This window comes from Mixophyes fleayi, chromosome 2 (genome assembly GCF_038048845.1).
Source record: "Mixophyes fleayi isolate aMixFle1 chromosome 2, aMixFle1.hap1, whole genome shotgun sequence".
NCBI lineage: Eukaryota > Metazoa > Chordata > Amphibia > Anura > Limnodynastidae > Mixophyes > Mixophyes fleayi.
The window spans coordinates 42,234,680-42,247,789 of NC_134403.1; the positions used below are offsets into that span (position 1 = coordinate 42,234,680).

The 13,110-nt window shown below is 40.8% G+C and overlaps 1 protein-coding gene across 1 annotated transcript; it reads right to left on the reverse strand.

Moving 5' to 3' along the window:
• Positions 1–5,488: 5,488 nt before the first annotated feature.
• On the reverse strand, positions 5,489–8,584 carry SAP18 (Sin3A associated protein 18). The gene is made up of 4 exons (XM_075198863.1): positions 8,353–8,584; positions 7,002–7,111; positions 6,258–6,380; positions 5,489–5,826 (listed from the first exon to the last, which is right to left on the reverse strand). Exons 1-4 carry the CDS (start codon positions 8,422–8,424, stop codon positions 5,670–5,672), a joined length of 462 nt encoding a protein of 153 aa, XP_075054964.1. The 5' UTR covers positions 8,425–8,584; the 3' UTR covers positions 5,489–5,669.
• Between the last annotated feature and the right edge of the window lie 4,526 nt (positions 8,585–13,110).

Consider the following 13,110-nt stretch of genomic DNA (forward strand, 5'->3'; position numbering starts at 1 on the left):
TATTGTCTGCTTCTGTTTATATAATAATGTACCATGGTATTTATTGACAAAGTAATATTAAGAGCAGTTCTTTCTTAAATCTATATGAGAGGATCATAGATTTGTTTTTAAAGTGCTGTCTCCCTGTGATGTCTTAACGCTCCTCTCACAGCCATGCTCTTGCCAGTAAACATTCCCATTTCTAAAGGTAGTGGGGGAGTCTTCTACTCTAGTACAGCATGTCTAGTACAGGACACTCCCCAGAGCTATGGTGTGTGTGCCTTACCTTGCAATCAATGCCTGAAGAGGACGAGCCTTCTAAGCCCCATAGGGCCTGGAGGAGCCACTGGTTAAAACTCAACAGTAAAGTGTATTTAAACCCAGACTGGAGTAGTAGTGGCACCAGAGGATCTGTTAACTTTGAATATTACAATTGCTCCACCTCTTCAGCACCCCCCTCACCCAAATGGATTTCCCTTGGGGAAGGCTAGCCAGGGGGAGACTTGATTGTGTGTGTAGTTTTATGTTTAGATACACTTAATATTAGGTTATTAATACATGTTGTGATCTTCCATTTATGACAATGGTGACAGTGAGTCCAATTAAAGGCTTATGTTACATGCCCCTCCCCATTAAATACTAACAGATGTAGTGTATAGTAACACTTATTACCATCAGTGTGTTACATGTATTGTTATTATATTAATGTATTACACTATGTAATAGAATGAGCTATAAATAGCTACTGAGCACAAGCTGTGTCCTATTCGGCTACATCTACATCCCAACTAGTGCTGGGCTTAGAACACAGATCCTATTGCTCACTGATGGATGGGCACATTTCAATTTAGGGTAGGTACAGTGTTTGTGCCAAATGAGCACCAGGTAATTGTACCGAATACAGAGCATGAATGATATGTAAATCTGAATATAGCAGTTATTTTCAACATGACCAATGTGATTCATCGTTTGATGTGTGTGACTCATGGGGTCCTACAGGTCACACAGATGGATGGTCCCAACTTTAAAGGTTCTTGGAAGACAGACGATACGAATCAGTTGGTTCACAACTTAATATGGTAGTAAATATTTTTAAAAAGACAGCACTACCTTCTGTTAACAGCTTTGATTCCATGGGACATGAATACTGCATCTGTTCCACAGAACACCAAAGATGGCTTACTTCAGTGATGGACTATTGCCTTAGATCATTCAATTTAGATTAACAAACTTGCAACACTGGTACCAATTTTGTTGGCCACTGACTGCACTAATGAAGCCCAATTTGGCCATTCACGTACAATGCCTTATTGGTGACAGATCTGGTACTTCAGCTTGAGGCTGAACCCCACCAAATGTATCTGGATTTTCTATCCCAGTCAAGGAAACCGATAAACATCAGACATTAAATGAAGTGTATCTAATCCAATGTAAATGTAAAAAACAATACATAGGAAAGACCAGTCGCCCGCTGAAAATCCGCTTAGTGGAACATATGAGGAATGTAAAGAGGGGATACATGAATCATACATTATCAGCACATTGTAAAGATGTGCATAATTGTGACATCGACTCAATAAAGTTTTTTTGTGGCATTAAGAAAATCACTAATAATTGGAGGTGCAATGATATCGATGTAAGACTAGCTAAAGCAGAAATGGAGAATATCTATAGATTTAAGACCTTGATACCTGATGGCCTCAATACCGAGTTTGAACTGAAATGGTTTTTAGAATAAAATAGGAATAGAATACTACATATATTGGTTTCTGAAGTATTGATCCTTAAAAGATCTAGGTGGTTGTCCCCGATTGTGGTAATAAATTCATGTGAGAGGTTGATATCTGTAGATTATATGATTACGATCACAATTTGGGGAATATGAAGTGTTTTGCCATGGAAGGGATTGATTATTATACTAGACACGGTATAATCTGTATATCTCTGAGTGTGATCATGTATATAAGGAATGGGTGGTATAGAGCCTCAATTACTTTAAGATCCCATTACAATACCAATACTAATATATGTTTGGTGTACTTTTATGGGAGCTAATTATTTGTGAATATGATTAGCGGTATGATGGCCGAGTTAATAACATATCATATAATATGAGTTATGTAGTGTCACACTTTTTATATACTGAATTTTTTTATATACTGAATTGTTTATTGTTCTATCTAGTTGATACTTGATTCTAGATGTATGAGCCTCTTATTGTTTCTGAAAAGGAAGAATCCATAGTTGGAATGAACAAGTTGGTTTTATAATTATTAATTGTTTGTATTAGCATTACCTGTATCGGCTAGAGTAACTGTATCATTAGTATGAAGACTCATGCGATTGACTAATAAATGTAGAAATGAAGCTTTATTTCTATAACTGGATTATACGACTGATGATTGGATACTTTAGGCTTAAATAGAAACTGAACAGACTCTGTGTATACCTTGACAAAGTCCGGTACGGGTCCACTTGTTTATGTTGGGATACCATACATAAGAGAATTTTATTAGTGTTCTTTTAAATTATGTGAAATAAACCCTGATGATATTATGCCAGATTCTTTCTGTATACTTCTCTCGTTATATATATTGCGATTGAGCACTGTGTGGTAATTGAATCAGGCATGATGGTGGATATCAGTCAGCGGATCAATTTCACTGTGTAAGTGATTCATCTCATTTTCTCACCTACTTCACCTGTGTGGGGTGTTAAGTAACCGTTAGTTTACACACAGTGAAGTGGATATATGTCACTTTTTGATATGGAACTAAGGAAGATGGGTTTCTGTTAATGGAAATACTAATTTGATATCCATTTATTCTCTTTCTCCCAAATTTCCACGGACCGTAACATTTTGGAGAGTTTTATAAAAGACAAAATTAAGCTCTTCCATGTGACATTTGCTTCTTGATATCACCTGTAAAGAAGATTGCATAAATTGGACCTAAAGAAGCGTTCTGATTTGTGTGAACATTTATGGACTTTTTCATTCTGCGGTGAACTTGTTATATGCGCCTATATACCTTTGTTGTATTATCAGACATTAAATGTTCAAGTTAATTATCCTGTTGCTCATTCATACACAAAGGGTTTTTATGCAGCTCTGTTCCTGGTTGTAATCAGAAGGAACAGTCAGACCTGTTTTGGATCTGAAGGTAATAAGATGTGAAAGTTTTCAGTCCCAACTTGACACCTCTACCCATTGGAGAGGTAACCAAGATATCTGCTTTCCAATATGACTATCAATTCTAAGAATAACATTTGTTCCCCTTACTTGGTAAGCAACAGTCAGCCAGGCCTTGCTTGGTCCAACCCTAAACAGTATGCAGCTAGGAAAGCAAACCATATATTTATGTGTCTGCTTTGTATTTAGACATGTATAGTTTTTGTTTTAAATGAGATTTATTAAAGCCTCTACATATGGTCTCTCCCAGATCAGACATCTGTGCAGCATTGTGATTGCCTTACAACATTACTTCGGTAAAAAGAGGCTTGTTATGGTTGGTTTGTAAGCCGCCATAGCAGGATAAACATAGAACAGGTACATATAAAATCAATGAAGACTTGAAAATAAAGGCTATGGAGGGCCCTGCTCGTGAGAGAGTACATTATAATTGGAAGAGGGACAGCTGAAATGAGCAAGTGTGGAGATTGTGACGGTTGTGTGGGTGCATTAGTGTGTGTAGTTGAGGTAGGAATAGGGCAGGCTATAATAAAAGGTGTTTAGAGAGAATCTAAATATTTGGAGGGAATTCCATAAGTGGGTAACAGCACTTGAAGTCTTGTCAGTGGGAGTGAGAGGTTGTTACCAGAAGAGAGGAAGATTAGGCTATCTGCAGCATTTAAGATGGAAAGAAGCAGGGATAGATGGGTGAGGGGAATGTCAGATAGGAGGTTGCAGTAGTCAGGATGGGATGATGAGAGAATGAATGAGTTTTAGTGTCTTTGGTTAGAACTGCCACATCTGCAAAACAAGCATCAGTATCTGTCCTTATTTAAGCAATTAACATTATATCAAGCTTAAAGTCGTTTACACAACAGGCAACTAGGTCTATTCATTTTTATACCATGAGTAGAGAAGGAAGCCTTGGAGACTTTTACACCGAGTGGAATGGTTAGCCTAAGTTACAAGGAGAATCCTGCTTAACTTGCTAATATGTCATTAATGACAATAGTTAAAGAACACCTTGCTAAAGTTGTTTTTAATAATACAATCCCAGACCAGCATAACCACAGCGTTTGTGTCCAGGACCCCACTGTACCCACCCAATGGTCAGTTCCTCCACGCTCAACACAACTGAGTGAATACAGCAGGACTTTTGTTTTTGTAACAGAACGCTGCCTGGACAGGCTGATAAGCCGTACAATCAGTGGTACAAATGCACTTCTCTGTATTAGGAATTTTCCTGTGTGCTGATCAATGGAGAACTAACAATTAGCAGATAAAGCAGGGGTAAGTATAAGGGGAGTTGCTGGAATGATCAGACATTACAATCCTGCAGACATGCTGCTAGTCAAAGGTTGTGATTGTTGTATTGACAATAGTGTGAAATTCTTCTTTAAAAGTGATGATGGCCCAGAAGGCTGAGACACGAGATGTTTTCTACCACCATTGAAGGGGGTGGATCAAAGTTTTGGAAAAGACCCCCTTAGTTTCCAATATTGAGCTATAACCCCCATAATATTTATATATTGCAGTTAATGACAGATGCAGCTACTGTTGTTGATATTCTGATTATTAACTTGACAACTTGTGTTACAGCCATAACATGTACTGTAACTCATTTTCCCCCCACAACCTTTCCCCTGTCATTATGGATTCCGTATCTCTGCTATGTAATTTACTTCTCCCTAACACCACACTCACCTGTAATTAATTTCCCACCTCCACATACCTTTCATGTAATTCACACTTCCTCATGCCCCCGTAATACATCCTCCACCCTCCTCTGCAGCTTCTTACCTCATATATAAGATGTCAAACCCTGGTATCACACACCATACTACTGTCCTAGGTCATTGATAGGCTGTGAACCAACACCAGAGCACCCTCCTCCCAGCCACTGACACCAATAGGTATTGTACCAATTGTACTAAATGAATGCTTACAATATTGTATACAAGGCAAGCTACCTTCTATCTTTAATGTCAAATTATCCTAACTTACATCTAAGTCAGAAAACACCCTTTCCACCTCAACTGTAAGAAGCAGCAACCAGCGTTTAAAGAAAGTGGAGTATACAACCCCTTAAAATATGTCTCACAATACGCAGATATAATCTGCCGATTGGCTGTAAGACAAAATACCACATTTGTTTCAAATTGTTTGTTATGCTGAATAATAAATATATATAAATGTTAAAGCAACAACGATAGTTTAAAAGTAGAAACAGCCTGGGGATTTTGTCCATTCAACACTACGGAAGAAAAGTGTGTATATTTATCTCTTACGCTTTGGGGCACAAACGGCAATCACTAGGAAACACAGGAAGACACAAATCACTTGTTAATAACAAAAAAAACACTTTATATGGGGTAAAATCATTACTTAAATCAACTGGAGACTTAAAGGGTTTGGTATGCACCAGTAAATAAACTACAAAAAAAATAAAGTCATGGTAGCTTGTAATAAAATGACAAGTCCATAAAAATAAAATAAAAACATAATTCTGTGAGATGCACTATTAGTATGGTCTCATACGCCCCGATGGAGGTGGAGCTCTGTTAGGAGGTGTTATTGCGATGTCTAGGTAATCTCCAATCTGGAACCTCTGTGATTGTAATGTCATTGCGTCATCTGATCCTTTACGCCCCGAAACTGTACTACCGATCTCCTTTACCCTGCAAAGTCAGAGAAACAAATTAGTATAATTCACTTGTGCAATATTTCACCCGAAAAGTGAACGACTATGCAATTATAGTAAAGCGCTACGGAATATGTTGGCGCTATATAAATAAACGATGATGATATTTGCTTAGCAAAATAATTTTTGTGGAAGGACTTCAAAAAAGCACATTACAGATCGGTCAACCAAAGTTGTGTGATCCATTATCAGTCAAGAAGCTACTACTACTAAATGAAAACCAATGCAGAACATCTGTTCATGCATTCGTTATTGATATGAAACACATATATAAACAGTAAAAGTACAAAGGGACACGCTCATACCAGAATGATTGTTGCTTGGCAATAATGACCATTGTCTGGGTACAAGTACATATTTCCTAATGCAGTAAAAATAATCAAGTAATATTTCAAGAGGTTCATATACCTGTAGCTCGGTCGCTTTACATCTGGATAAACAATAGCAAAGTTGAAATGAGTGCCCTTTTTACGGGCTTCGGGGTATACTTCTTTCACTAAGCTGGTTAGTTCTTTCAAAGTAGCATCCATCCTATTAAAAACAAGTTATTACAAATGGTGACGTTAATAATTATGTTACCTCTATAATTATGAACCTTTAGACATCTTGCCCAGGAACATTCCCATTCATCAATTAGCCTTAACTTGCACAAATGCTGCTACCATTAACAGCATGTTTAATAATCTCAATAGAAATCGAATATACAAGGGATTTTTTAATAAAATGTGTCTTGTAAAGTATTACAGGCAATCTCAGATATAATCAACACAATGCAATATTTAGTTGGAAAAGTAATAATTAAGTCTCTTGAATGCATCTAAAAAGATATGCACTAAAACTGGTAAATGATAGCAACACCTTCCTCTACAAGGCAATTTTGCTACTGGTTTAACTGGTGCTGGTAAAATGGACTAAAAACAGCAAAAACTGTTGCACTAATGAATTCATGTCCCTTCTTACATCACAACTGACCACTATTTGTATACAGCATTAACATTTTTAGAATGTTGTGATTGCTTATGATTTTGGGGGAAGGGGGGGGGGGGGGGGATTACCAGTACATTCAGACTAGATTTACGTGCAGCAACATTTTAGTTAATAAGGCTTACGCATAAAATTGTCAGCCTAAACAGATCAATATAAACCTCTCACCATGTATAAATCTGCAGCTCACTAGATGGGACATTTCCTCTCGAAAATTCCTCCATTCTGTGATGTCTCCCGTTATTTGTAGTAAATACTCTTAACAAAAGAGGGCAGGTCTGCCAAAATAAAACAAAGGAAACTATAGGTATATTTGTGAAACATAAATATTGAGTAGAAACAGGACTGCTCACTGTGAAAAATATTTTCAGACAAAATGCAATAAAGAATCTACAAAGATCAGCAAGTTTAGTATTTGTGGGTTTGATTGAACAGACATGTTTTTCTGCTATAGCAGAATATTTTCAAAAATAAAAGTTTCTGTACAAACTAGAAGTGAAAGGCGCCAGGTGGTCGATGACCCTAAACAAGTCTGTTTATCTCTGCATGCGATCCAGAAAGATCAGTAACAATGTACACTATAAGCTGAGCAATCCAATGACTGATATTGCCACAGCAATGAGGACTTCAACGTTATGTAATACAGATTTTGCAAACACTGTATTTAAGGGGGGGTAACCCTGCTTTATGGCCAGCAATACCGCACTCTCAGCATCGTTCAGATTTGTTTATCTGCTTTTACTTTTCTATGACCCAATGAAAGCTGCACAACGGGGAGGGAGCTGCTGTGAGAATTTGCTATCCACAAACACCCTGCACAGCAAATTCCTAATGCTAATACTATAGATTACACCAGTGGATCCTGAACTTTCTCAGTTCAAGGCACCCTTAGGGTCTCCGTCATTTTTTCAAGGCATCCCTAAGCCAAAATATTTACTAAGTAGTCCCCCGCCTTGTTTACAAAAGGCCCTGCCCAAGGCACCCCTGTGAGTTCTCCACGACACCCCAGGGAGCCACGGCACACAGTTTGGGACCCACTGGATTACACTGATCAGTGGGAACAAAATCTAAGTTTACTGACAGATCTCACACAATATAAGCAGAGATTTATAAATTAGGTATAATAGACTAAGGGGCATTAGCTGGGTAATCAGGGTGTGGAGAGAGCTTAGTAATGAGCCAGCCCAGACCTAGGTAACCTGCCAACCTCCAGCTGTTGTAGAACCACAAGTCACAGAATGCCTTGCCAGCCAGAGAGCAGCAGATGGATCTGCAGCTGCTGTGGGAAAATGAGTCCAAGCAGGGTCTGAACATTTACAGGCTAACAAGGCATGCTGGGCTTTGTAGTTCCCAGCAGCTGGAAAGACACTGTTTGCAAAGGGATATTGTAGAAGGCATGCACCGGGCAGGACCCTGCAGCGTGACTATGGCTGCACCGGGCAGGACCGTGCAGTGTGACTATGGCTGCACCTGGCCGCTCATGCTGTCGGACCTCCGCATACTCATCCCCCCCTCTTACCTTTTCCCGGTCGATCGGTTTTTCCGGTTCTTTTTTTATCTCCTCCTGCGTCACCCGGGATTCCACCGCCATCTTCTCCAGCTTATAATCTGCAGCGAGACCCTCGCGTCCAGCGACCCAAATACCCCGCACAAACCGAGCGATTTCCGGCGCCTCTGAGCGATGTCGTTACTCGGTGCGACTCGCGCACGTTTCTTCCGCCACGCCCCCCGGCCTGTCACGCCGAGCGTGCTGATGACGTAAGTCCACGTAGCCGCCTCCTGTTACTACGTCATTGGTTAGTGGTGAGGTGTACGGGCCACGTGACCTGTATCTCACCTGCAGGGGGCGGTCCTGGGCTGGAAAGGTTTGTTCCCTATTGTTCAAATCTGACTAATATAATGTCTGATTGTGGATATGATGTGATGACATCACTCTCATTATTCTCTGGTCTTTGTAGGTTAATATTTGTTAAATAATTTAGTCTATGCAAAATAAAAAGTGATGGAGTAAAGGTGGAGTTAGTACAGGCACCTTTCCACCAGCAAAGTGTCCCCAAAAATTATTTATAAATGTTGGTGACTATTTCTACTTTATTACATACTTGCCAACTTTACCTCTTGGCTTCATGGGAGGGGAGGTGGGTGTGCGGGGGCGGGGCTTGATTAATCGCATCATTTTTGAACCGCCCTCTAAACGATTGTCACAATTTTGGCCAATCACAGCAGGGGGCGGGGCTAAGATGACACAATATTTGCATCATTAAGCCCTGTCCCCCGTCACTTATCTATTGCGGGGGTGAGAACCGGGAGGTTGCCCTACTCTCCGGGGAGGTCTCCCAGAAATGTGGGAGTCTTCTGGACATTCCGGGAGAGTAGGCAACTATGCGTTGAAGAAAAACAGCTAATGAATCTTTAGAGACTGAAGTGTATTTTACATTTCTGTCTCCATTACTGGTCATGTTGTCTTACCTGTCAGTCTTTGATTAAATCTTGATCTCCATGAAAATGGCCACCTCCATAGACATCAATACATGGACATAGGACACAATTTCTGAACTGTGTCATCATGCCACAAATGATGAATCCAACCACGTCTTGTACTGGCTCAGCATCAGGGAGAATGCCAGACTCTTCAGGAAGTGAGAGAGATCACCCCTATTTCAGGGAGTCTAGCTGACATTCAGGGAGAGTTGGCAAGTATCATCATCATCATTTATTTATATAGCTCCAACATATTCCGTAGCGCTTTACAATTGGGGACAAACATAGTAAACTAATAAACAAACTGGGTAAAACATGCTTTATTATGTATATGTCCAGAAGTTTGCACTCGCATCCTGGAAATCTCCATCTGTTGCAGTGCAGATTCTCAATGATCCTCATAGATGTTAGAAATAAAGTTGATGAAGGTGCTCAACAGTTCTTAAAATGCACTTCATTTACCTCCTGACACCAAAGCAAAGTTGACATGTTGTTCCAACATGGATCTTCTTCAAGACGTATCAAATGGAGAGAAATTAGATAGTGTAACATGCATCACCACCACCCTTTTTAAATAACTTCTGTTTACCACCCCGCCATCATATCGTACCCTCACACTCAAATATGACGTTCACGTTCCCACCGGATGTCTATGCAGATGGCCTTGAAAAAGGTCTATGCCTATGCTTTGGTGTCTGTAAGTAAATAAAGAGCATTTTAAGATGAATTGGAGAGTGCCCTCCTTTATTTACTTTATTTCTCTTTTAGTGTTTGAATTATTTATGTAATTCATGTATTAGTATTTAGATTCTACTTATGTTTTAGATAAATAAATGCTTGTCACCCAAATATTTGAAGCAGAGAAATAGGATACCACCACTTAAATGTGTTAACCTGACCAATTTCATCTCTGGGAACACTGCTCTATACCATAGTTGCCTACTCTCCCGGAATGTCCGGGAGACTCATGAATTACTAGCGATATGTTTAGTTGGGTGGCGGGACTTATGATGCAATTTGCGCGTCTTGGTGGCCCCGTCCCCTGTTATTATAGGCTTAGAAAGGTTGTGTGAAGTTAGGGCGCGACGTTACAGTGAGTGTGCAGCCATACCCCAGGGACATGATACTTGCCCACTCTGCCGGAATGTCCAGGAGACTTTCGAATTCTAGGCAGGTCTCCTCGACTCCCAGGAGAGCAGGCCAATAGACTACATGGCCAAAAGTATGGGTGCACCGAAACATCTAAAGGTGCTTGTTGAATATGTAATTTCAAAACCATGGGCATTATTATTACATTGGTCCCCGTTTTGCTGCTGTAACAGCCTCCTGAGGAGGCTTTCCACTAGATTTTGGAACATGACTGTGGTGATTCGCAAACAAGTAGCCAGAAGGGTATTAGTCAGCTTAGGCACTGATGATGAGGCCTGGCTCACAATCAGCATTCCAATTCATCCCACAGGTGTTTAATCGGGTTGAGGTCAGGGCTATGTGCAGACCATCTGTTGCCACAAAGGTGTAAGCGTACAATTCTCTGGAACGTCTTTGTGTGCTGTAGCATTAATATTTACCTGCACCGGAACTAAGGGACTCAGGCAAACCATGAAACAGCCCCAGACCATTATTCCTCCTCCACCAAACTTTACAGATGGCAGTACACGTTCAGGTAGGAAGCGTTCTCCTATCAGCTGCCAATCCCATATTCATCAGTCAGATTGCCAAATGGTGAAGAGTGATCGGTCTCTCCAGATAATGTGTTTCCGCTGCTCCAGAGTCCAATGGCGATGTGCTTTACACCACTCCAGTGGAAGTTTACCAATGCACATGGTGATTTGAGTCTTGTGTGTGGATGCTCTGCCATGGAATCCCACCCATGAAGCTCCTAACTTACAGTTCCTGTGGTGACCTTGGTTCAAGAGGCAGTTTGGAAGTCGGTAGTGAGTGTTGCAACTGAGGACAGTCCATTGTTTATCTTGTTCTTCAGAATTCAGCTGTCCCGTTCTGTGAGCTTGTGGTGCCTGCCGCTTACCTGCAGTGCTGTTGTTGCCCCCAGACATTTCCACGTCATAATAACAGCACTTACAGTTAACTGGGGCAGCTCCCAGGACAGAAATTTGACAAACTGACTTGTTGAAAAGGTGGCATTATATGACAGTGCTACGTTGACAGTCACTAAGCTCTTCAATACAACCCATGCTACAGCTAATGTTTCATTTAAATTAATCTTTATTTGTATTTATTCATATTTTACATGGTAAGTGCAACTTTCATGTTTATTAATAACACTGTCTAGACACTATTCTCTGTTGTCTATATGACGCTTGATTACATCATTATATTGTGTAGAAATACACAATATACACAAATACACAATACTCTGTCTCTGTGTGTGTTAGGGAATTTAGACTGTAAGCCCCAATGGGGCAGGGACTGATGTGAGTGAGTTCTCTGTACAGCGCTGCGGAATTAGTGGCGCTATATAAATAAATGGTAATAATAAAATAATAATAATAGTATTTAGTATTTACTACTAATACTGTAAAGCCACATCTCTATCCTTCCACAGATGCTAGTGATGGAGAGACGGATACATCTGGCTGAGCATATGAACGTAATTATGCTTTTTTTAATACATGCGTCTTTTGTAGGCGGAAGTTCTGATGCTTGTAAAGCCAACTCTGCATTAGGCCCAGTATCAAGGAAGATTACTGCATAGTTTAACAGATTATTATTATTATTATTATTGTTTATTTGTTAGGCGCCACAAGGTTTCCGCAGCGCCGTACATGGTACAAACAGTAGACTATACAGGGTAAAACAGTACAGGACAATAAACACAAAGTACCAGTACTTCAGAAACTCCAGGCAGGCAGATACAGTAGAGACGGAGCAGAAGAACAAATATGGAGACAGGAGGGAAGAGGGCCCTGCTCATTCGAGCTTACATCCTAAGGGAGGGTAAACAAAGTCAGGCACAAAAGGGAGCCAGTGAAGCAATGGGGAGAGAGAAAGGGGGCAGGGGAGAACCAGAAGAGGTGAGAGGTTAAGTGGATGGTTGGTAGGCCTTAAGGAACAGGTGAGTTTTAAGTGCCCGCTTGAAGGAGCACAGATTGGGTGAGAGACGAATGGAGCGAGGGAGGTCGTTCCAGTGAAGGGGGGCTGCACGGGAGAAGTCTTGGATTCTAGAGTGGGAAGAGGTGATCAGAGTGGAGGAGAGGCGGCGATCATTGGCCGAGCGCAGGGAGCGGGCGGGAGTGTGAGTGGAGAGGAGGTTAGAGATGTAAGGGGCCGTAGACTGAGAGAGAGCCTTGTAAGTGGTGGTGAGGAGTTTGAAAAGGATTCTGTAGGGGAAGGGGAGCCAGTGTAAGGAAAGACAGAGAGGGGAGGCAGAGGAGGAGCGGCGTGAGAGGAAGATGAGTCTCGCAGTCGCATTGAGTATAGAGCGGAGGGGGGCAAGGTGGGAGCAGGGGAGGCCAGAAAGAAGGAGGTTGCAGTAGTCGAGACGGGAGATGATGAGGGCATGGATGATAGTTTTGGTGGCATCTTGAGAGAGGAAGGGACGGATGCGGGCAATGTTACGGAGTTGGAAGCGACAGGCTTGGGCCTGATTATATAGGTGGAAGGGTGTTTACGACACAAACAATTGCACTAATTTGCCACAATATAAGATATGATATGTTATCTTTCAACTAGAAGGGATTGTTCTCTGCTGTGCTTGGAAGATGCCATGAGCAGAGATAAACAAGCAATGACTACATAACACATTGTTTAACATTTCTTCGGAAAAAAAAACAATAAA

Bases quoted from the DNA above. Each gene is read 5' to 3' on its own strand.
- SAP18 (XM_075198863.1), bottom strand. From the start codon at position 8,424: ATGGCGGTGGAATCCCGGGTGACGCAGGAGGAGATAAAAAAAGAACCG. The intron at 7,112-8,352 runs GTAAGAGGGGGG...TTATTTTGGCAG, and splicing joins AACCGATCGACCGGGAAAAG to ACCTGCCCTCTTTTGTTAAG. The intron at 6,381-7,001 runs GTGAGAGGTTTA...TGTTTTTAATAG, and splicing joins GAGCTGCAGATTTATACATG to GATGGATGCTACTTTGAAAG.